General features: G+C 41.3%; 1 protein-coding gene across 1 annotated transcript in view; it reads right to left on the bottom strand.

Moving 5' to 3' along the window:
* Positions 1-469: 469 nt before the first annotated feature.
* The window catches only part of DNAI1 (dynein axonemal intermediate chain 1), an 803,770-nt gene continuing 779,961 nt past the window's right edge, over positions 470-24,278 (bottom strand). Inside the window, exon 20 of the mRNA XM_053700976.1 lies at positions 470-701. Within this exon, the coding sequence (XP_053556951.1) occupies positions 597-701 (105 nt within the window). The 3' untranslated portion in view covers positions 470-596. The remainder of the gene's footprint in view (positions 702-24,278) is intronic.

Below are 24,278 nucleotides of genomic sequence, written 5' to 3'. Positions count from 1 at the left end.
CATGTGCAGGATCATCAAACACAAATAGGAACTGGATATAATATAGGCCAAATGGGTACTCACATATTCACCAAGCACACCAATGTGCTGGTAGATGCAGACTGACAGATTTATAGCAGGTGTGTCAGCTCACCCCACTGTGTTTCTCCCAATGAGCAGGATCCAGGTGCAGGGAAGTGCCAATAATCGTACTCCAATAGGAACTCAATAATCACAGGCAGGTCAGGTCTTTCCACTCAATTTGGATATTTGTAAAATATGGTATTTATTAAAAAGGTTTAAAAACAAATACAAAAGTGGAATAAGGGTATCCAAATATCCCCCTATACATACAACGCGTTTCTCGGCCCTATAAGGCCGTTTCCTCAGGCATAGTATACACCTTACCAATACACCTGCTTTATATAGCTCCTACCTAACTCAAATGAACCAATAAGGAAGACAGTGTATTATGATAAAATAAATGACATTTTTGTATTTAAAAAATATATGTATTTATTATGGGCCTGTAAAACTATGTAATGATCATTTCACATCAGAGAATATGGTAAAGGTGAGTTTTACAATAAAAGGAAAGAAAGAAGGCGGCTGGTTCATTATTTAGCTTGTTTGCTGTCTGGTTCTCTCACAAGGGAGATTATTTTGTCCAGTTTGGCCACTTCCACTTCTGGACCTTTCTGAACCTCTTGTCCTTTCTTCTCCTGAAAGAAACAAAAAAATGTGTTTGAAAATTCATCCATATAAATGATTTGAGAAATATTACACTGGAAAACAAGAAATACTAGGCAAAATGAACTCGCTAAAACGTATCCTGTCACCATTACATTTTTATATAGAGTTTTAATTGAATGGCCCTAGGTCTGTGGCACTTTACTGAATCTGGTTCAAAGTCTATGGTACTTTACTGAATGTGGCCCAAGGTCTCTGGCACATTATTCAATCTAGCTCTAGGTTTGCGGCACTTTACTGAATCTAGTCCTAGGTCTGAAGCACTTTACTAAATCTGGCCCGAGGTCTGACGCACTTTACTGAATCTGGTTTTAGGTCTGTGGCACTTTTCTGAATCTGGCCCTAGGTCTGTGGCACTTTACTGAATCTGGCCCTAGGTCTACAGTACTTTACTGAATATGGTCCTAAGTCTTTGGTACTTTACTGAATGTTGCCCTGGGTCTGTGTCACTTTACTCAATCTAGCCCTAGGTCTGCAGCACTTTACTCAATGTTGCCCTAGGTCTGTGGCACTTTACTCAATGTTGCCCTAGGTCTGTGGCACTTTACTGAATCTGGCTCTAGGTCTGCAGCACTTTACTGAATCTGGCCCTAGGCCTGCAGCACTTTACTGAATGTCGCCGTGGGTCTGTGGCACTTTACTCAATGTTGCCCTAGGTCTGCAGCACTTTACTGAATCTAGCCCTAGGTCTGCAGCACTTTACTGAATCTAGCCCTAGGTCTACAGCACTTTACTGAATGTTGTCCTAGGTCTGCAGCACTTTACTGAATCTAGCCCTAGGTCTGCAGCTCTCTACTCAATGTTGCCCTAGGTCTGCAGCACTTTACATAATGTCGCCGTGGGTCTGTGGCACTTTACTAAATCTAGCCCTAGGTCTGCAGCACTTTACTCAGTGTTGCCCTAGGTCTGCAGCACTTTACTCAATGTTGCCCTAGGTCTGCAGCACTTTACTGAATGTGGCCCTAGGTATGTAGCACTTTACTGAATCTGGCCTTAGGCTGCAGCACTTTACTCAATGTTGGCCTAGGTCTGCAGCACTTTACTGAATGTTGCCGTGGGTCTGTGGCACTTTACTCAATCTAACCCTAGGTCTTCAGCACTTTACTCAATCTAGCCCTAGGTCTGCAGCACTTTGCTCAATGTTGCCCTAGGTCTGCAGCACTTTACTGAATCTGGCTCTAGGTCTGCAGCACTTTACTGAATCTGGCCCTAGGCCTGCAGCACTTTACTGAATGTCGCCGTGGGTCTGTGGCACTTTACTAAATGTTGCCCTAGGTCTGCAGCACTTTACTGAATCTAGCCCTAGGTCTACAGCACTTTACTGAATGTTGCCCTAGGTCTGCAGCACTTTACTGAATCTAGCCCTAGGTCTGCAGCTCTTTACTCAATGTTGCCCTAGGTCTGCAGCACTTTACTGAATGTCGCTGTGGGTCTGTGGCACTTTACTCAATCTAGCCCTAGGTCTGCAGCACTTTACTCAGTGTTGCCCTAGGTCTGCAGCACTTTACTCAATGTTGCCCTAGGTCTGCAGCACTTTACTGAATGTGGCCCTAGGTATGTAGCACTTTACTGAATCTGGCCTTAGGCTGCAGCACTTTACTCAATGTTGGCCTAGGTCTGCAGCACTTTACTGAATGTTGCCGTGGGTCTGTGGCACTTTACTCAATCTAGCCCTAGGTCTGCAGCACTTTACTCAGTGTTGCCCTAGGTCTGCAGCCCTTTACTCAATGTTGCCCTAGGTCTGCAGCACTTTACTGAATGTGGCCCTAGGTATGTAGCACTTTACTGAATCTGGCCTTAGGCTGCAGCACTTTACTCAATGTTGGCCTAGGTCTGCAGCACTTTACTGAATGTTGCCGTGGGTCTGTGGCACTTTACTCAATCTAACCCTAGGTCTTCAGCACTTTACTCAATCTAGCCCTAGGTCTGCAGCACTTTTCTCAATGTTGCCCTAGGTCTGCAGCACTTTACTGAATCTGGCTCTAGGTCTGCAGAACTTTACTGAATCTGGCCCTAGGCCTGCAGCACTTTACTGAATGTCGCCGTGGGTCTGTGGCACTTTACTCAATGTTGCCCTAGGTCTGCAGCACTTTACTGAATCTAGCCCTAGGTCTGCAGCACTTTACTGAATCTAGCCCTAGGTCTACAGCACTTTACTGAATGTTGCCCTAGGTCTGCAGCACTTTACTGAATCTAGCCCTAGGTCTGCAGCACTTTACTCAATGTTGCCCTAGGTCTGCAGCACTTTACTGAATGTCGCCGTGGGTCTGTGGCACTTTACTAAATCTAGCCCTAGGTCTGCAGCACTTTACTCAGTGTTGCCCTAGGTCTGCAGCACTTTACTCAATGTTGCCCTAGGTCTGCAGCACTTTACTGAATGTGGCCCTAGGTATGTAGCACTTTACTGAATCTGGCCTTAGGCTGCAGCACTTTACACAATGTTGGCCTAGGTCTGCAGCACTTTACTGAATGTTGCCGTGGGTCTGTGGCACTTTACTCAATCTAACCCTAGGTCTTCAGCACTTTACTCAATCTAGCCCTAGGTCTGCAGCACTTTGCTCAATGTTGCCCTAGGTCTGCAGCACTTTACTGAATCTGGCCCTAGGTCTGCAGCACTTTACTGAATGTCGCCGTGGGTCTGTGACACTTTACTCAATCTAGCCCTATGTCTGCAGCACTTTACTAAATGTTGCCCTAGGTCTGCAGCACTTTACTGAATGTCGCCGTGGGTCTGTGGCACTTTACTCAATCTAGCCCTATGTCTGCAGCACTTTACTAAATGTTGCCCTAGTTCTGCAGCACTTTACTCAATATGGCCCCAGGTCTGCGACACTTAACTGAATCTAGTCCTAGATCTGCAGCACTTTACTGAATCTAGCCCTAGGTATGTGGCACTTTACTCAATCTAGTTCTAGGTCTGTGACACTTTACTGAATCTGACCCAAGGTCTGCAGCACTTTGCTCAATGTTGCCCTAGGTCTGCAGCACTTTACTGAATCTGGCTCTAGGTCTGCAGAACTTTACTGAATCTGGCCCTAGGCCTGCAGCACTTTACTGAATGTCGCCGTGGGTCTGTGGCACTTTACTCAATGTTGCCCTAGGTCTGCAGCACTTTACTGAATCTAGCCCTAGGTCTGCAGCACTTTACTGAATCTAGCCCTAGGTCTACAGCACTTTACTGAATCTAGCCCTAGGTCTGCAGCTCTTTACTCAATGTTGCCCTAGGTCTGCAGCACTTTACTGAATGTCGCCGTGGGTCTGTGGCACTTTACTAAATCTAGCCCTAGGTCTGCAGCACTTTACTCAGTGTTGCCCTAGGTCTGCAGCACTTTACTCAATGTTGCCCTAGGTCTGCAGCACTTTACTGAATGTGGCCCTAGGTATGTAGCACTTTACTGAATCTGGCCTTAGGCTGCAGCACTTTACACAATGTTGGCCTAGGTCTGCAGCACTTTACTGAATGTTGCCGTGGGTCTGTGGCACTTTACTCAATCTAACCCTAGGTCTGCAGCACTTTACTCAGTGTTGCCCTAGGTCTGCAGCACTTTACTCAATGTTGCCCTAGGTCTGCAGCACTTTACTGAATGTGGCCCTAGGTATGTAGCACTTTACTGAATCTGGCCTTAGGCTGCAGCACTTTACTCAATGTTGGCCTAGGTCTGCAGCACTTTACTGAATGTTGCCGTGGGTCTGTGGCACTTTACTCAATCTAGCCCTAGGTCTGCAGCACTTTACTCAGTGTTGCCCTAGGTCTGCAGCACTTTACTCAATGTTGCCCTAGGTCTGCAGCACTTTACTGAATGTGGCCCTAGGTATGTAGCACTTTACTGAATCTGGCCTTAGGCTGCAGCACTTTACTCAATGTTGGCCTAGGTCTGCAGCACTTTACTGAATGTTGCCGTGGGTCTGTGGCACTTTACTCAATCTAACCCTAGGTCTTCAGCACTTTACTCAATCTAGCCCTAGGTCTGCAGCACTTTGCTCAATGTTGCCCTAGGTCTGCAGCACTTTACTGAATCTGGCTCTAGGTCTGCAGAACTTTACTGAATCTGGCCCTAGGCCTGCAGCACTTTACTGAATGTCGCCGTGGGTCTGTGGCACTTTACTCAATGTTGCCCTAGGTCTGCAGCACTTTACTGAATCTAGCCCTAGGTCTGCAGCACTTTACTGAATCTAGCCCTAGGTCTACAGCACTTTACTGAATGTTGCCCTAGGTCTGCAGCACTTTACTGAATCTAGCCCTAGGTCTGCAGCTCTTTACTCAATGTTGCCCTAGGTCTGCAGCACTTTACTGAATGTCGCCGTGGGTCTGTGGCACTTTACTAAATCTAGCCCTAGGTCTGCAGCACTTTACTCAGTGTTGCCCTAGGTCTGCAGCACTTTACTCAATGTTGCCCTAGGTCTGCAGCACTTTACTGAATGTGGCCCTAGGTATGTAGCACTTTACTGAATCTGGCCTTAGGCTGCAGCACTTTACACAATGTTGGCCTAGGTCTGCAGCACTTTACTGAATGTTGCCGTGGGTCTGTGGCACTTTACTCAATCTAACCCTAGGTCTTCAGCACTTTACTCAATCTAGCCCTAGGTCTGCAGCACTTTGCTCAATGTTGCCCTAGGTCTGCAGCACTTTACTGAATCTGGCCCTAGGTCTGCAGCACTTTACTGAATGTCGCCGTGGGTCTGTGGCACTTTACTCAATCTAGCCCTATGTCTGCAGCACTTTACTAAATGTTGCCCTAGGTCTGCAGCACTTTACTGAATGTCGCCGTGGGTCTGTGGCACTTTACTCAATCTAGCCCTATGTCTGCAGCACTTTACTAAATGTTGCCCTAGTTCTGCAGCACTTTACTCAATATGGCCCCAGGTCTGCGACACTTAACTGAATCTAGTCCTAGATCTGCAGCACTTTACTGAATCTAGCCCTAGGTATGTGGCACTTTACTCAATCTAGTTCTAGGTCTGTGACACTTTACTGAATCTGACCCAAGGTCTGCAGCACTTTGCTCAATGTTGCCCTAGGTCTGCAGCACTTTACTGAATCTGGCTCTAGGTCTGCAGAACTTTACTGAATCTGGCCCTAGGCCTGCAGCACTTTACTGAATGTCGCCGTGGGTCTGTGGCACTTTACTCAATGTTGCCCTAGGTCTGCAGCACTTTACTGAATCTAGCCCTAGGTCTGCAGCACTTTACTGAATCTAGCCCTAGGTCTACAGCACTTTACTGAATCTAGCCCTAGGTCTGCAGCTCTTTACTCAATGTTGCCCTAGGTCTGCAGCACTTTACTGAATGTCGCCGTGGGTCTGTGGCACTTTACTAAATCTAGCCCTAGGTCTGCAGCACTTTACTCAGTGTTGCCCTAGGTCTGCAGCACTTTACTCAATGTTGCCCTAGGTCTGCAGCACTTTACTGAATGTGGCCCTAGGTATGTAGCACTTTACTGAATCTGGCCTTAGGCTGCAGCACTTTACACAATGTTGGCCTAGGTCTGCAGCACTTTACTGAATGTTGCCGTGGGTCTGTGGCACTTTACTCAATCTAACCCTAGGTCTTCAGCACTTTACTCAATCTAGCCCTAGGTCTGCAGCACTTTGCTCAATGTTGCCCTAGGTCTGCAGCACTTTACTGAATCTGGCCCTAGGTCTGCAGCACTTTACTGAATGTCGCCGTGGGTCTGTGGCACTTTACTCAATCTAGCCCTATGTCTGCAGCACTTTACTAAATGTTGCCCTAGGTCTGCAGCACTTTACTGAATGTTGCCGTGGGTCTGTGGCACTTTACTCAATCTAGCCCTATGTCTGCAGCACTTTACTAAATGTTGCCCTAGTTCTGCAGCACTTTACTCAATATGGCCCCAGGTCTGCGACACTTAACTGAATCTAGTCCTAGATCTGCAGCACTTTACTGAATCTAGCCCTAGGTATGTGGCACTTTACTCAATCTAGTTCTAGGTCTGTGACACTTTACTGAATCTGACCCAAGGTCTGACGCACTTTAATTAATCTAGTCCTAGGTCTGACGCATTTTACTCAATCTGGCCCTAGGTCTGAGGCACTTTACTCAATCTAGCCCTAGGTCTGTGGCTCTTTACTGAATCTGGCCCTAGGTCTGACACACTTTACTGAATCTAGTCCTAGGTCTGACACACTTTACTGAATCTGGCCCTAGGTCTGATGCACTTTACTGAATCTGGCCCTAGGTCTGATGCACATTACTGAATCTGGGGCTAAGTCTGTGGCACTTACTGAATTTGGTCCTAGGTCTGCTGCACTTTATTGAATCTAGTCCTAGGTCTGACACACTTTACTGAATCTGGCCCTAGGTCTGATGCACTTTACTGAATCTGGCCCTAGGTCTGATGCACATTACTGAATCTGGGGCTAAGTCTGTGGCACTTACTGAATTTGGTCCTAGGTCTGCTGCACTTTATTGAACCTGGCCCTAGCTCTGTGGCACTTTACTGAATCTGGCCCTAGGTCTGTGGCACTTTACAAAATCTGGCCCTAGGTCTGTGGCACTTTACTGAATCTGGCCCAAGGTCTGACGCACTTTAAAGGGACACTGAACCCAATTTTTTTCTTTTGTAATTCAGAAAGAGCATGCAATTTTAAGCAACTGTCTAATTTACTCCTATTATTAATTTGTCTCTGTTCTCTTGCTATCATTATTTGAAAAAGAAGGCATCTAAGCTTTTTTTGTTTCAGTACTCTGGACAGCACTTTTTCTAAACTTACATTCTTGCATTTCAAATAAAGATACCAAGAGAATGAAGAAAATTTGATAATAGGAGTAGATTAGAAAGTTGCTTAAAATTTCATGCTCAATCTGAATCACGAAAGAAAATTTTTGGGTACAGTGTCCCTTTAATCTAGTCCTAGGTCTGCGGCACTTTTCTGAATCTATCCCTAGGTCTGTGGCATTTTACTCAATCTAACACTAGGTCTGTGGCACTTTACTGAATCTGGTCCTAGGTCTGACGCACTTTACTGAATCTAGCCCTAGGTCTGACACACTTTACTGAATCTGGCCCTAAGTCTGATGCACTTTACTGAATCTGACCCTAGGTCTAACGCACTTTACTGAATCTGGGGCTAGGTCTGTGGCACTTACTGAATTTGGTCCTTGGTCTGCTGCACTTTATTGAATCTGGCCCTAGCTCTGTGGCACTTTACTGAATCTGGCCCTAGGTCTGTGGCACTTTACAAAATCTGGCTCTAGGTCTGTGGCACTTTACTGAATCGGGCCCTAGGTCTGTGGCACTTTCCTAAATCTAGCACTAGGTCTGTGGCACTTTACTGAATCTGGCCCTAAGTCTGTGATACTTTACTGAATCTGACCCTAGGTCTATGACACTTTACTGCATCCGGCCCTAGGTCTGTGATGCTTTACTGAATCTGGCCCTATGTCTATGGCACTATACTGAATATGGCCCTAAATGTGTGGCACTTTGCTGAATCTGACACTAATTCTGCAGCACTTTACAGAATCTGGTTGAAAGTCTGTGACATTTTGCTGAATCTGGCGGAAAGTATGCAGCACTTTACTATGGGCCAGATTACAAGTGGAGCAGTATTTAGCGTTCACGCTAGAGCGCTAATATTGCTGAAAGTAAAATTGTAACGGGAGCGGGATAGTGCATTTAATATAACTTGAAAGTAAAATTTTAGCGTGCAGGCGAAAACCAACATACTAGCTGTAGGATATGTGCTTGCGTTACATTCTCCTCCCCTATACTTCAATGAAGAGCACAATTGAGTAATAAGTATTTTACATTCCTATGTTCTTCACATAAAATAAACAGTTTTTTATTTAGATATATTTAAAAATAATATATTTAAAAATAAATAGTTTGTTATCTATACCTATATATATATATATATATATATATATATATATACAGATATATATATAGATATATATATATTTATTTATGCAAAGAACATTTTCTTCTAAGTAAAGAACATTAGAATGTAAAATATTTACAGTAAAAAACATAATTCAATATTTTTGGGGGGTTTTCAGGTGTATTTGAGTGGAAAGGGTTCCAACATATGTATATATATATATATATATATATATATATATATATATATATATATGTATATATGTTTGCCCTTTCCATTCAAACACCTTGTTGTATACCTTTTAACTCTTATAACTTTTTTTTATTAATATTTATATGAATAATTTTTACCAAATAGTGTATATATGAGTGTAACCAGGGCCGACATCAGGGGGTGAATAGGGTGACTCCTGTCAGGGGCCCAGTGGGCCCCATGAGGCAAGCACAACTATTATGTAAAAAAAATGTTATTACATTTTGGCAGCCACCAGAGGGCACTACAGCAGAGTGCTATTGAGCGTGGGAAATGTCATTACAAGGAGTAAAACATTTATGAGTGTGCACTAAACAACTATGCACAGTGTGAGACAGACTTGGCACTTCAGTTTGTCCAGTGTGGGCCTGAGTCAGGCGGCAGATCACTTTAATTTGCAGAGTAGGTAGGACTTACTTAGTAAATGTTTTTTATTTATTTGTGCAATTTCAGTATGTAACTTCAGTGTGGTAGTTGTGTGGTGGGGCCAGGGGTCCATAAAAACACATTTTATAGCAATATGCAGCAATGTATTTATGATTATTTGACAATGCTGTAGAAATTTAAAACCATGCAGAAATGTTTCCTACAAATGGTAGGTGCCGTTTTGACAGATATAATTTTATATATATATATATATATATATATATATATATATATATATATTTTAAATTCCAGTTAACTGCCCCTTAATGCAAGGACTTTCCAGATGCCAGGAGGCATTTTATCTAAGATTTTTACATCTGCATAAAATGTTATACTCTCAGGCTAAGATTGCTCAGTGTTTGAAATTAGACAGGTTAACTTAAAGGACCAGTCAACACAGTAGATTTGCATAATCAACAAATGCAAGATAACAAGACAATGCAATAGCACTTAGTCTGATTTTCAAATGAATAGTAGATTTTTTTTCAGACAATTTTAAAAGTTATGTCTTTTTCCACTCCCCCTGTACCATGTGACAGCCATCAGCCAAACACAAATGCATACACGTAACATGTGACAGCCATCAGCCATTCACAAATGCATACACACTTATTCTTGCACATACTCAGTAGAAGCTGATGACTCAAAAAGTTTAAATATAAAAAAGACTGTGCACATTTAGTTAATGGAAGTAAATTGGAAAGTTATTTAAAATGGCTGCTCTATCTGAATAATAAAAGTTTAATTTTGATTGAGTGTCCCTTTAACACTGTTCAGTTTTCACTACAGCTGACTTAATTTTGAAATACATAAAAACAAGCCTAAATCCTGCATCTAGCCAGATTTAATGGTATGAGACCTAGTGCCACAGCTTACGGTTCCACCAAGACCATATAGAGTACAGTATTTTCAAAATCCATAAGAACAGCTGACAGATGGGAAGTTGTACACCAGATTTGAAGTGGTGCTCTTGGTTGGGGAAAATGGGAGTGTATTTTTGTTTGCAAATTTACAAATATGATTCTTTAAAAAGTGATCTCTTAATTTCTGCTATTTTTTTTATCACGCATGTCACACACTGTTGATTTAGGGAATGGCAATGTGCAGAAATTTTACCTCCTGCAAGTGTTTCTGTGGGTGTCTGTGTTTATGTCTTTGTGCTTCTGTTGGTGTCTCTATGAGTGTGTATGTATTTCTTTTTTGTGGGTCTCTCTGTCTGTCTTTGTGCATTTTCTGTGGCTGTCTCTGTGAGGGTGTGTGTGTGTGTGTGTATGTATGTCTTTGTGTGTTTTCTGTGGGTGTCTCTCTCTGTGTGTGTATGCCTTTGTGTGTTTTCTGTGGTTGTCTGTGAGTGTGTATGTCTTTGTGTGTTTTCCGAGGCTGTCTCTGTGGGTGTTTCCTTGTGTGTATGTGCAAGTTTGTGTGTGTGTGTCCATTGCCTGTTCCTTTTTAGGACATTTTGACCTTACTACTGATTATTCACATCTTTCTACAGACTTTGAGACTAATGAGACCTTTCCGGAAGTCACTAATCCACCACTTAACCTTTAAATTATTGTTAAGGCAGTTCAGGGCCCTTCCTTTCAGCCACTGCATGCTGTTGTCATCATATAGTTGGCATCTTCCTTGCCAAAAAGATAATCAGAATTCTATATTTTGTCTTGTATATCTCCTTTTTTGACAAAACTGTAGTCTACCTCATTGTCAGGTCAATGTAAACATGTGCTGAGTGTCTGTGTGGGTGTCTGTGTCTGAGTGTGTTTGTGTGTTCCTTTTCCGTCTCTGCTAGAGTGTCTATATATGAATCCTTATGTGTGAGTTCGTGTTTCAGTGTATGAGTGTGTCTGTGTGTTTCTGTGTTTGTGCGTTACTATCTTTACAACATTTCCAAGTTTGACTACACTTAAGAATAAAGTGCATATACGTTTTAGTCACTTGGTCAAAAATTGACCATGTTAAAGAGGGGGCCCTGATCAACAGATAAGTAAGGGGCCCCAAAATTTCTAGTGGCGGCTCTGAGTGTAACACTTCATTTTAATGTATTTATGTTGTGTTTGGTGCAAATGTTTAGACCTAACCCTTTATGGGTGGACTTCAATAGAGCTAACCTGACAATTTAGTTTGCTCTTGTGCGGTCACATTGAATTTCAATGTAATTTGAACGCAATTTAATGCGGTGCAATTTTGCAATATTGCGCCTGCACAAACTATACCATGGGGCCGATTTATCAAGCCCTGCATGCATTTAAATGCATCTGTTTCCACGCAAGCCTTGGCCGCGAATGTGCACAAGCATTTTACCAGAAATGCATGTGCAATGATAAATGCCGACAGCGTATGCTGTCAGCATTTATCGATGTGTGGCAGACATGATCTGCTACAGCAAGTCATGTCCGTCCGCACTATGTCACTAGTAAGCTAGTCCTATATCTGTTACTAAGTCTGCTGCACTGGTCAAAAGCTTGTGACAATTTCTTGAATCTGGTGCTAATTCTGTAGAACTTTTACTATAACTGACCCTAAGTCTGCAACACATTACTGAATGTGGCCCTAGGTCTGGGGCTCTTTGCTGAATCTGGCCCTAATTCCGCAGCATTTCACTATATCTGGCCCAACGCCTGCAGCACTTTGCTGAATATGGCTAGGTTTTGAGCAATAATTGATTTTGGCTGTAGGTTGGAGGCGCATAAGGACAATTTCACTGGCACCCAGCTACACAACATAAGTTGTTATATAGAATGGTTTCAATAATACACCTCACTGATACCCTGAGCTCAGTTATATGAGTGTGAGGATACTGTGAAACAATCTCATTTTGCTTTGTTCTTTCGGTCTTTAGATTTAATAAACCTTTACAAATCTCATAATGCTCCACGTGAATCTAGTGTCAAGTGAATTGCACTTTGTTAACCAGAACACTGTAACCTCCGCCTAACCAGAGAACATTTCTTGCTGTGCAGTCTGCGCACCAGGACGCCTTCCTTTATCTCCCAGACAACACCTGAATGTATCATTTCCTGACCTGTCTAGTAGAAGCTTAGCGATTAGTTTGTGCAGGGAGCCCCGTCTGTTGTACCCACAGGATGAAGGTTTAGACTTTTGCTCATTGTACTTCGTACAAGGAAATGTAACAAGTGCTGCAGCAGCTTTTGTCCTGCTTGTCGCCTTTTGCATCAATCGTTCTCTGCTTCCCAGAATAATAACGTCATGCTGGCATATTCTTTACAATATTACAAAGACCTCTCTTCTGTTCTATTTACACCTTCCATAAGTATAAAACAGCTTTGTGACTGTCAGGTCACTTTCTGTAAAATGCAAATGGCTGACGTGACATAGCATTTCAGATAAAGGTAACCGCTGTGAGATACAGGCACAGAGATGAATCCTCAGAGGGAAGATCAGGCTTTTCTTGATGTTTCAACAGAGGAAAAATAATTGTCAGATATAAAAGATTTCATCACGACCATTTGTATTTGGGCAGTGTAATTGTTCTTAATTAGCATACACCTCTTATGCAGTATTATTACCTGATATTCAGGTAGATTACCAGTTGTGCATTCTTGTTTTAACGCTTAAAAAAATGGCAATTTCAGTGTTAAAACAGCAACGCAGCCTTTACAAGTCTTGTCGGTATAGCTTTTAGCCTGTACCGCAACGTCAGTCCTGCACTCGTAAAAAGTACGTTTTTTCATGGGACTCCCATAGCGCTGCCATAACGAGTTTTGTGGTGAGGCTAAAAAGCTTGCATTACACCCTATACCGACAAGATCCGTACCGCCATCTGAGAGCAGTAGTTATGAGTTTTACGCAACAAAACTGTTACATAAAACTCATAACTAAAGTGTTACAAAGTACACCAACACCCAAAAACTACCTATTAACCCCTAAACCGAGGCCCTCCCGCATCGCAAATACTTTATTAAAGTTATTAGCACCTATTCCGCCACTCCTCGACACTGCCGCCACTATAATAAACCTATTAACCCCTAAACCGAGGCCCTCCCGCATCGCAAATACTTTATTAAAGTTATTAGCACCTATTCCGCCACTCCTCGACACTGCCGCCACTATAATAAACCTATTAACCCCTAAACCGAGGCCCTCCTGCATTGCAAATACTTTATTAAAGTTATTAACGCCTAATCTGCCGCTCCCGACATCACCGCCACAAATAAAAAAAAAAAAGTTTAAAAAATCCTAACACTGGGGGGCGGAGCTAACCGCCATACAGGAAAGCTGCACTTTGTCAGAGCTCCTCTGCAAACTCTGCTAAAAACCTTATTAAAACCTCAAATCAGCCTATATCAACTGAGGTAAACAACAGATCACTCTAGCAGGACAAGGAATCAATCGATCTGGGACCAAAATTGGGCTTTTACAGCAAAAACGAAACCATCCAGTTCAGACTTCCAGGGCCCATTCAGGAAAGTCCCCGGCTGCGGCCTACACCGGATCCGGAGGTAGGAGTTAAACAACACAAAATAACCTCATTAGCTTGGGGAAAATAGAGAAACATACTCCAGACAATAAACTACCTAAAATAAAAGGTTTTTTTTTACATGCTACAAGTGGAAATAGCTTAACCCTGAGAAGAAAGGGAGGCGGGAAAATCGCCATTTTTAGCAACATTCTGCAAAGTTTATTGACCCCTCTGCACCCCACAACTGGGTCTTTTAAAGAAGTACCGAGACCCCCAACCCTAGTCAGGAAAGTCAGAGAGACACTGAAGGGACAAAGGTTGGGAAAGCTTATAAAGGACACTTGATTATAAATATCTCCCTTTATTTAAACAGAAAGGGTTTTATTTTTACAGTAAAGAATTCACATCAGTACAGAGCTGGGATTTCACTCCTGAACATTATACTGCAGCATAAAATAGCACCTTGCACTGCATATGAGTAGTATGGGCTAACTAAAGAAGCAGCTGCACAGTGACAGAGCTACATGCAACATAATCTCATATCTTAATGATTTCTTAATACATCCATGCTAAATATAAGCTAACAAAACATCCTTAGAGGACGTCATACAGTAGCTGACACCCTTGCATTGCCTGTACATAACAGCCAGAGCCGCAAACATACCATTGCAACATGAAAAACAAATCACAAACGGTCAAAGATTGTCTATCACAAGCACAATTAAAGTAAAGAAATCTGGAAAATTCTCTAACACCAACAATAAGCAATTCGCCCTCATCACAATCAGACATGACAGCCCCATCAGTGCCCGCAAATAAAGAGTTACTAAGTCAAATAAAGGTGCTATTTCAGGAAGAATTTAAAACGGCCATATCTGAACTCAGACAAGACATACAAGAAATTGGAGGGAGTACAGCGGAGCTGGAGGAGAAACTTGATCAAGTAGTTGTTGAAATACCACAAATACACAATGCCATTCAAGAGCAGTCGAGAAGGTTGAATCTCAGGATCCGAAACTTCCCAGAAACCTACACTAATCTTCCAGACACAGTCACGAAGATATTCCGCCAACTTTTACCAGAAATGGACACGGCCATGCTACTCATGGATAGAGTGCATAGGGCTCTCTCCAGACCGCCACAGCCCTCCATGGCCAGAGACATTATCGTAAAAATGCATTACTTCCATATTAAAGATCAAATACTTACAGCCAGGAATGCACAAACACTCTCATATGAAGGACACACATTGCAAATCTTTGCAGATTTAGCTCTGATCACCCTACGCAGAAGGCGAGAGCTCAAGCCTATTTTATCCATATTAAATAACATGCAAATAAGATATAGATGGAACTTTCCGTTCATACTATCATTTACCTATCAAAACAACCCCCTACTCCTGTACGACAGTTGAAGAGGGACAAGAAATTCTTAGGAAGCTACATCTTCTAACAGACTTACAAAGCAAGGATCAGCCACCTAAACCTCAGAGACAATCCTTTCAAAGGGAATGGACACCTGCAAGGAAACAGAAAACCCCCCGAAAAGGGCTCAAAAACTCAAAGACCCCAAGCAGGACTGATCAGAGTTCAGAATCCGAGGACGAAGAAACCTGAACTTACAAACAAACTCTTCAGGCCTGTTATATATCGCTGTTTAACTACCTGAATAGGCAATCCACTGTTCTATAAAGGTATTATGGTTACTTAAAAAATGCATATAAATTTTTAGTACCTATTCCAATAACAAAAAAAAGGTAAGGTTGTGAGTTGGATAGATCAGCATACTACTGACCCTACATAATGTTTCTGGACATTACACTCTTGTCTAAACCGTTGAGACGTTCCTCATAATTCATACCCTATCCCTTCCAAACCCACACCCATATCCTTGTTTACCCAGCACCCTCCCACCCCTACCAGATTACCCACTTATCTTTCCCTCCCTCCCTTCCTTCCCTCCCCATGCCCCCCCAGTTATAGCATGGTACTCATATTCTAATTTAAATATTCTAAATATTAAGATACATGTTGATTTTCTTTTGCACTATTGTGAAAATGAATAATGTCACTGTTTTATTGTTCTACTCATTTGACTTGAAATGTTTATGTTTGTTAGGTTTGTTATAATTATAATGTTCTTAATAGTTGACGACTCATTGTACATTACAATGCACACTTTATCACAGATGGCATCACTCCTAAAGTTCACAAGGAAGGCTAGAAAACCTATAATACAAGCTTCTACCACCACAGGCAATTCTCTACTTTTAGCCTATCACATAAGATATATAAAACAAAAGTTTTCATCTCCACTATTGATATTTGCAGTGCTCCGCATGAATACAAAAATTAGGCGAGCCAACAGAAATACATATCAGCACATACACAACTCCTGCCCAAATATGGCTCCAATCAGGGTAATCACACACAACGTTAGAGGTTTGCACTCTAACGTCAAACGAAAAAAGGCACTTCAGGAATATAAAAATCTGCAAGCACATATAGTGTTACTACAAGAAACACATTTCACAAAGGCAAGCACACCCAAATATTGGAATAAAGCATATTCACAACAATACCATACAACTACACATAAGAAGCATAGAGGAGTGTCAATCCTACTACACAGTTCCTTAAACTTTAAAGAGGAAGAAATCATAACCGACAAAGAGGGAAGATACCTGATAATAAGGGGATACATACACAATACCCCTATCATGATAGGCAATATCTATGCCCCAAACGACCACCAAGCTCAATTCCTAACTAAAGTTAGCAAACTACTAACCATGTGGAATAAATATAAAATAATCGTGGGGGGAGATTTTAATCTCACATTAGATAATCTAATAGACAGATCCCAATATATAACCCGTACGCAACAGAAAAGAGAACCTAAACATAAAATCCTGGGTGATTTCCTGCTTGATCACAATTTTATTGATGGGTGGAGGACCTTAAACAAAGGTGTGAGAGAGTATACATATTACTCAACAGTTCACGACTCTCATTCGAGAATCGACTACATTTTATTGAGCCAGGTTCTGGTTCCATTACTCATGCAGGCGAAAATACATAATTGCACATGGTCAGATCACTCTATAGTTGAGATCACACTACAGGGGTTTACAAATCATAATAGAACCAAAGCATGGGCATTTAACCCTAAAATAATAGGGGACCCACTTGTTAAACAAAAATTATTAGATTAACTTACCCACTTTATAGCAGCAAATAATGGAACTACACTTAACCCATTACACCAATGGGGAGCACTTAAGGCTTTCATTAGAGGTTACCTGATGACTGAATCAGCAAGGCAGCATAGACTTCACCAATCACATATAGGAAAACTGAGAACAGACATTGCAAACCTGAAAAGGGAAGTAATAGCACACCCAAGCAATGCTAATAACAAACAACTGAAACAGAAAAACAAAGAACTAGACAATCTCCTCTCAGATGAAGCTAACAAATCCATAAAGCTACTAGATACACACTATTTTATCCACTCCAACAAACCGGATAGAATGTTAGCAAACAAATTAATGGAAATCACTAGAGCTACAGCTCTACCACAGATACATACACTGACAGGAAAGGTAACAAATGACCCCCTAAAAATTGCAAACTCCTTTGCTGACTATTATAATGCACTCTATAACCTCCCAACTCCCAAAGTGAATCAAGATGCAGCTGAAACACTATATAAGTTCCTAGCAGACAGTACAATGCCTCAATTGTCTCAATCTGATGCTACAACGCTAAACAACCCCATTTCAGTAACAGAGGTTTTGCTTGCCATAAACAAAGCTCCAGGACCAGATGGTTATTCCGGAATATTTTATAAAACCTTCAAAAATATATTAGCCCCACAATTAGTCACTATCTTTAATTCTATAATGAAAGGAAGTGAAATTCCAAAAGAAATGCTCCTGGCCAGAATATCAGTTATCCCTAAACCGGGGAAAAATAAGCAGCTATGCCAAAATTATAGGCCCATCTCCCTTATAAACCAAGACATTAAACTGTTCACGAAAATTCTGGCAAATAGACTAAACGACCCCCTAACTAAATTGATACACTCAGATTAAGTCGGTTTCATTAAATCCAGGGAAGTGCCAGACAACACCCGTAAAGTCATCAATTTGATAAACTATGCTACGGTACATGGAGTGCCTTCTCTACTCCTTTCGTTGGATGCAGAGAAGGCATTCGATAGAGTAAACTGGAGCTACATGACCGCCTTAAATGCTATCTCATTACTGTACTCAACCCCTGAAGCATATATTAGACTAGCAGGATACAACTCTAAATCAATACCAATCCGAAATGGAACAAGACAAGGATGCCCACTCTCCCCACTGTTGTTCGCCTTTTGCATAGAACCCCTAGCACTTAAAATTAGGGAATGTACAGATATCTCAGGAATTAAAGTAACTAATACAATATATAAACTTGCATTATTTGCAGATGATGTAATTTTAACCCTTACAAACCCCACACTTTCTTTACCACCCTTATATAATATCCTACAACAATTTGGAGCTGTGTCAGGATATAAAATAAATGAAGATAAATGCAAAGCCATAGGAATCCATCTACCATTGCATACTAAAAAAATGTTAGAGGCAAATTTCTCCTTTAAATGGGCAAACAAAACTATAAAATACTTGGGAATTCACATCACGACTGATGTCTATGCACTTTTTAAATATAATTATAAACCTCTATTCGCACAAATACGGCAGCTTATGCCCAAATGGACGAAATACAAAATATCATTCCTGGGAAGGATTATAGTGTCTAAAATGACAATCCTACCAAAACTTCTTTACCTGTTCAGATCTTTGCCTATATCCATCCCAATAAGGGAATTACATACTTTACAAAAAGATATTTTCTCTTTTATTTGGCAAAATAAAAAAGCGAGGATTAATAAGCATATTATGACCAGACATAGAGACGGGGGAGGAATGGGTATACCCCATCTGATATTATATTACAACGCTGCCAGAATGGCACAAACAGCTTTATGGTGTACAAGAGATAAAAACATACAATGGGTGCAATTAGAAGCTAACATAATAGGAGTTAATAATATAGCCAAACTAGCCAAACTTCTATGGTCCACAAAACAAAGCACACATTATATATCTGGGACAAATGAACACATTGTTATCAAATCACAAACGCCAAATCCCCGATAACCCCTCTAATTGATCTCAACTCCTCCATAGATAAGATAGTACAGGATAAATGGGCTAACAGAGGACTGTATAGGATAGCAGACACCCTCATTAATGGGACATTCATGACACATAACCAATACAATGAACTAGACCCTCTAGAGACACATACGTGTTACCACTACCTCCAGTTACGCTCTAGAGTACATGAAATTATGGGTACATCAACCACACGCGTTATCACCCCCTTTGAATCCATATGTCTTTCTAAAACTAGGCCAAAAGGCTCCATAACTAAGTTATACCTAATATTCAATATAAATAATAACACAAACAAAACATCAACAATGGACAAATGGGAAGCTGATTTGGGAAAGGAATGGACAATTACAGACTGGATTCAGACACTCAGACAGGGTACAAAGTTCACGATTAACACCGCATTACAGGAAAATTACCTAAAATCAGCCTACAGATGGTATTTATACCCCACTAGACTACATAAGATAGGAAACCAAAATAGTAATTTATGTTTCAGAGGATGCAGAGAGATTGGCACCTATATGCATATGTGGTGGCACTGTGAAAAAATACAACACTTATGGCAAGAAACAAACAAATTATTGCAAGACATATGTGACAGAGAGGTAACATTATTACCGGAACATGCTTTGCTACATCTCCCATTGAGAAGATTCCTACCTAAACAAAATAAATTAATTGCTCAAATATGTACAGCCACGAGATTATGCCTTGCTAGATACTGGAAAAATGAACCACCAGGGTTCTACATAATACAACAAAAAATAGAGTATTTATACAAAATGTCTAGTTAAGTAGCGGATTTAATGGCAACTAAAGACACATTCAATATGGGAACCTTGGATAATGTACACAGGAGCAAAACATAGAGAGCAAGCCAACACCATCACAACTGTCAGGCCCCATATCAACCCTGGTGTACAAGCTAAATAGCCAAAGACAAGCGAATAGTATACCAACACAGACCATATCAGGAGAGTTACTGGTTTAGGAGAGATGTTGAAGTTTTGAATGTACAAGTCAACTATTCTTAGTTTATATCTATTTGTTGTCCTTTTATATCTGATAATAATTCATACAAAGTTTTCAGGAAAACAAGAATGGACCACAGACTTTACTGTTTAAACTTATTATTTTTAGTTTTAGTTTTTTGCATTGTATAATTTATCTTTCTGTTATTATGTGCAAAATATGCAAGCACAATATGTTATATGTTACATATGATAATAAAAGCAATTTCTGAAAAAAAAAAAATCCTAACACTAACCCCCGAAGATCCACTTACAGTTTCTGAACTCCGGACATCCAGACGGCAAGAGGTCTTCATCCAGACGGCTCCATCTTCATCCATCGCCAGGACCGGCATCTTCTTCATCCCTGCGGAGGCGGAGTGGTCGATGCATGGAGACAGAGGTCCAGGCAAAGGTCCAAGGTGGAGGTCCATTGATTCGACGTGGAGGTCCTCTTCATGCGATCGTTAGCTGCACATTATGGATTGAAATGCAAGGTACCCCTTTTATACTGGGGGTACAATTGCATTCCTATTGGCTGAAAATTTTGAATCAGCCAATAAGAATTAGGGCTGCTAAAATCCTATTGGCTGTTCAAATAAATCAATAGGATTTAAGCAGCTATCATTATATTGGCTGATTTGGAAAAAGAGCTGAATGCCATTTTAAAGGGCAATGCCCATACAAATGCCATTTTCAGGGCAATGGGTAGATTAGGTTTTACTTTATTTTTATTTTGTGGGTTTGGGGGGGTGGGGGTTTGTATACTGTTAGGGGGTATTTGTTTTTCTTTTGTAGGAAAAGAGCTGTTATCTTTAGGGCAAAGCCCCACAAAAGGCCCTTTTTTAAAAAACAGGGTATTAGAATAGGAATAATTTTTATTTTTGGATAATTTCTTTTGTTATTTTTTGTAATGGTAGGTTTTAGCGTAAGGCAGCTTAGGTTTTATTTCACAGGTAAGTTTGTATTTATTTTAACTAGGTAGTTAGTAAATAGTTAAAAACTATTTAATAACTATTGTACCTAGTTAAAATAAATAGAAACTTGCCTGTGAAATAAAAATAAAACCTAAGCTAGCTACAATATAACTATTAGTTATATTGTAGCTAGCTTAGGTTTTATTTCACAGGTAAGTATGTATTTAGTTTTAAATAGGTATTATTTAGTTAATAATTGTAACTTTAATTTAGCTCTATTTTAATTATGTTAAAGTTAGGGGGTGTTGGGTTTAGGGTTACGGTTAGGTTTAGGGTTAGGTTTAGGGGTTAATAGTTTAATTTAGGTTGTTGCGATGTGGGGGGCTGGTGGTTTAGGGGTTAATAGGTTTATTTAGTGGTAGTTATGTGGGAGGCCAGAGGTTTAGAGGTTAATAACTTTATTTAGTGGCTGTGATGTTGGGGAGCGGCGGAATAGGGGTTAATAGATTTATTATAGTGTGGGCTATGTTGGGGTGCAAGGGAATAGGGGTTAATAACTTTAGTATAGTGGTGGCTATATCGGGAGCAGCAGATTAGGGGTTAATAGATTTATTTAAGTGACAGTGATGTCGGGGGCGACAGATTAGGGGTGTTTAGACTCTGGGTTTATGTTAGGGTGTTAGGTTTAAACTTAACTTTTTTTTCCCCATAGACATTAATGGGGCTACGTTACGGAGCTTTTTATTCCGCCATTGCTGGTGTTAGTTTTTTTTTTAACCCGCTCTCCCCATTGATGTCTATGGGGAAAGTGTGCACGAACATGTCAAAACAGCACTTGTATTTTGTGCGGTGTGGAGCTCAACGCAACTATATCGCACACACAAGCCAGCTGTTTCAAAACTTGTAATGGCAGTGATATGGAGGGTGAAATAACGCAATTTTGGTTGCGTTTGTTAAATACCCTCTAACGCGCATAACTCGTAATCTACCATCATTGACAATTAATGATACAAAACACTTAATGCTTGATTGCATTTAAGTAGCGAACAAGTACATTTTTGTATTGCACATGCAGCAGATAAATGATTCCTTGCGTCCCTTGGCCCTAGGCCAGCGACACTTTAATGAATATGGCCCTAGGCCAAAAAACACTTTACTGAAACTGGCCCTAGGTCAGCAGCATTTTACTGAAACTGGCCCTAGGTCAGCAGCATTTTACTGAAACTGGCCCTAGGTCAGCTGCATTTTACTGAAACTTGCCCTAGGTCAGCTGCATTTTACTGAAACTTACCCTAGGTCAGCAGCATTTTACTGAAACTGGCCCTAGGCCAGCTGCATTTTACTGAAACTGGCCCTAGGTCAGCAGCATTTTACTGAAACTGGCCCTAGTTCAGCAGCATTTTACTGAAACTGGCCCTAGGTCAGCTGCATTTTACTGAAACTTGCCCTAGGTCAGCAGCGTTTTACTGAAACTGGCCCTAGGTCAGCAGCATTTTACTGAAACTTGCCTTAGGTCAGCCGCATTTTACTGAAACTGGCCCTAGTTCAGCAGCATTTTACTGAAACTGGCCCTAGGTCAGCTGCATTTTACTGAAACTTGCCCTAGGTCAGCAGCATTTTACTGAAACTGGCCCTAGTTCAGCGGCATTTTACTGAAACTGGCCCTAGGTCAGCGGCATTTTACTGAAACTGGCCCTAGGACAGTTGCATTTTACTGAAACTAACCTAGGTCAGCAGCATTTTACTGAAACTTACCCTAGGTCAGCAGCCTTTTACTGAAACTGGCCCTAGGTCAGCAGCATTTTACTGAAACTGGCCCTAGGTCAGCAGCATTTTACTGAAACTTGCCCTAGTTCAGCAGCATTTTACTGAAACTGGCCCTAGTTCAGCAGCATTTTACTGAAACTGGCCCTAGTTCAGCAGCATTTTACTGAAACTGGCCCTAGGTCAGTGGCATTTTACTGAAACTTGCCCTAGGTCAGCTGCATTTTACTGAAACTTGCCCTAGGTCAGCAGCAATTTACTGAAACTGGCCCTAGTTCAGCAGCATTTTACTGAAACTGGCCCTAGGTCAGCGGCATTTTACTAAAACTGGCCCTAGGTCAGCAGCATTTTACTAAATATGCCCCTAGTTCAGCAGCATTTTATTGAAACTGGCCTAGTTCAGCAGCATTTTACTGAAACTGGCCCTAGGTCAGCGGCATTTTACTAAAACTGGCCCTAGTTCAGCAGCATTTTACTGAAACTGGCCCTAGGTCAGCGGCATTTTACTAAAACTGGCCCTAGGTCAGCAGCATTTTACTAAATATGCCCCTAGTTCAGCAGCATTTTACTGAAACTTGTCCTAGGTCAGCGCCAGCTGTGGTGAGATAAGCGAGAACCTATAATCTGCTTCAGTAAAGAACCACAAACAGAACAGTGAGAGATCTGGCGCCAGCTGTGGTGATATGAGTGAGAACCTATCATCTGCTTCAGTAAGGAACCACAAACAGACCAGTGGGAGATACAGTGCCAGCTGTGGTGATATGAGTGAGAACCTATCATCTGCTTCAGTAAGGAACCACAAACAGACCAGTGGGCGATACAGTGCCAGCTGTGGTGATATGAGTGAGAACCTATCATCTGCTTCAGTAAGGAACCACAAACAGACCAGTGGGAGATACAGTGCCAGCTGTGGTGATATAAGCGAGAACCTATAATCTGATTCAGTAAGGAACCACAAACTGACCAGTGGGAGATACAGAGCTAGCTGGGGTGATATGACCAAGAACCTATCATCTGCTTCAGTAAGGAACCACAAACAGACCAGTGGAAGATACAGTGCTAGCTGTTTCAATAAGAAAAAATATTAATAGTTGCATTTTTGCAAAGTTACATATTATTTGTTCAGATCTGTTTTTAGAACTACTAAAGCAATAGATTAGTAAATTCCTCTTTGTATGAAGACCTCTTTGCTGTTAATGGGACATAAAAAGTACAAAATAAAAATGTTTTTATATGCTAGAGCATTATATTATTGCACTGTTACTTGAACACACAAAAGTGAGTACACCCCTCACGTTTGTAAATATTTTGTTATATCTTTTCATGTGACAACACTGAAGAAATTACACTTTGCAACAATGTAAAGTAGTGACTGTACAGTCTGTATAACAGTCTAAATTTGCTGTCCCCTTAAAATAACTCTAGGTTGAGAGCTTCTCTCTTTTTATTTATGCAAATTATGACACTTAGGGAAGTCTCCCTAAGTGTGATGTGGGAATCCAGACGTGGACCCGTTGCTCGGTGTGCCTAGAGGGATATGGCTAAACCTCACTGACGAGGCCCACAATAAGCCGAAATGTACGTCTGGGGTTTTACTGTTTCTCTCGTTCAGAGAGGGATTGCCTGGTATTTCGGGGCTGGACTGTACTGTGAAGTCAGGATCAGACTGATATGCTTCAGGAAAGT

The sequence above is a fragment of the Bombina bombina genome, chromosome 2 (assembly GCF_027579735.1).
Source record: "Bombina bombina isolate aBomBom1 chromosome 2, aBomBom1.pri, whole genome shotgun sequence".
NCBI lineage: Eukaryota > Metazoa > Chordata > Amphibia > Anura > Bombinatoridae > Bombina > Bombina bombina.
The sequence above is the reverse complement of the archived record's forward strand: the minus strand, read 5'-3'. Positions and strand labels throughout refer to the sequence as shown.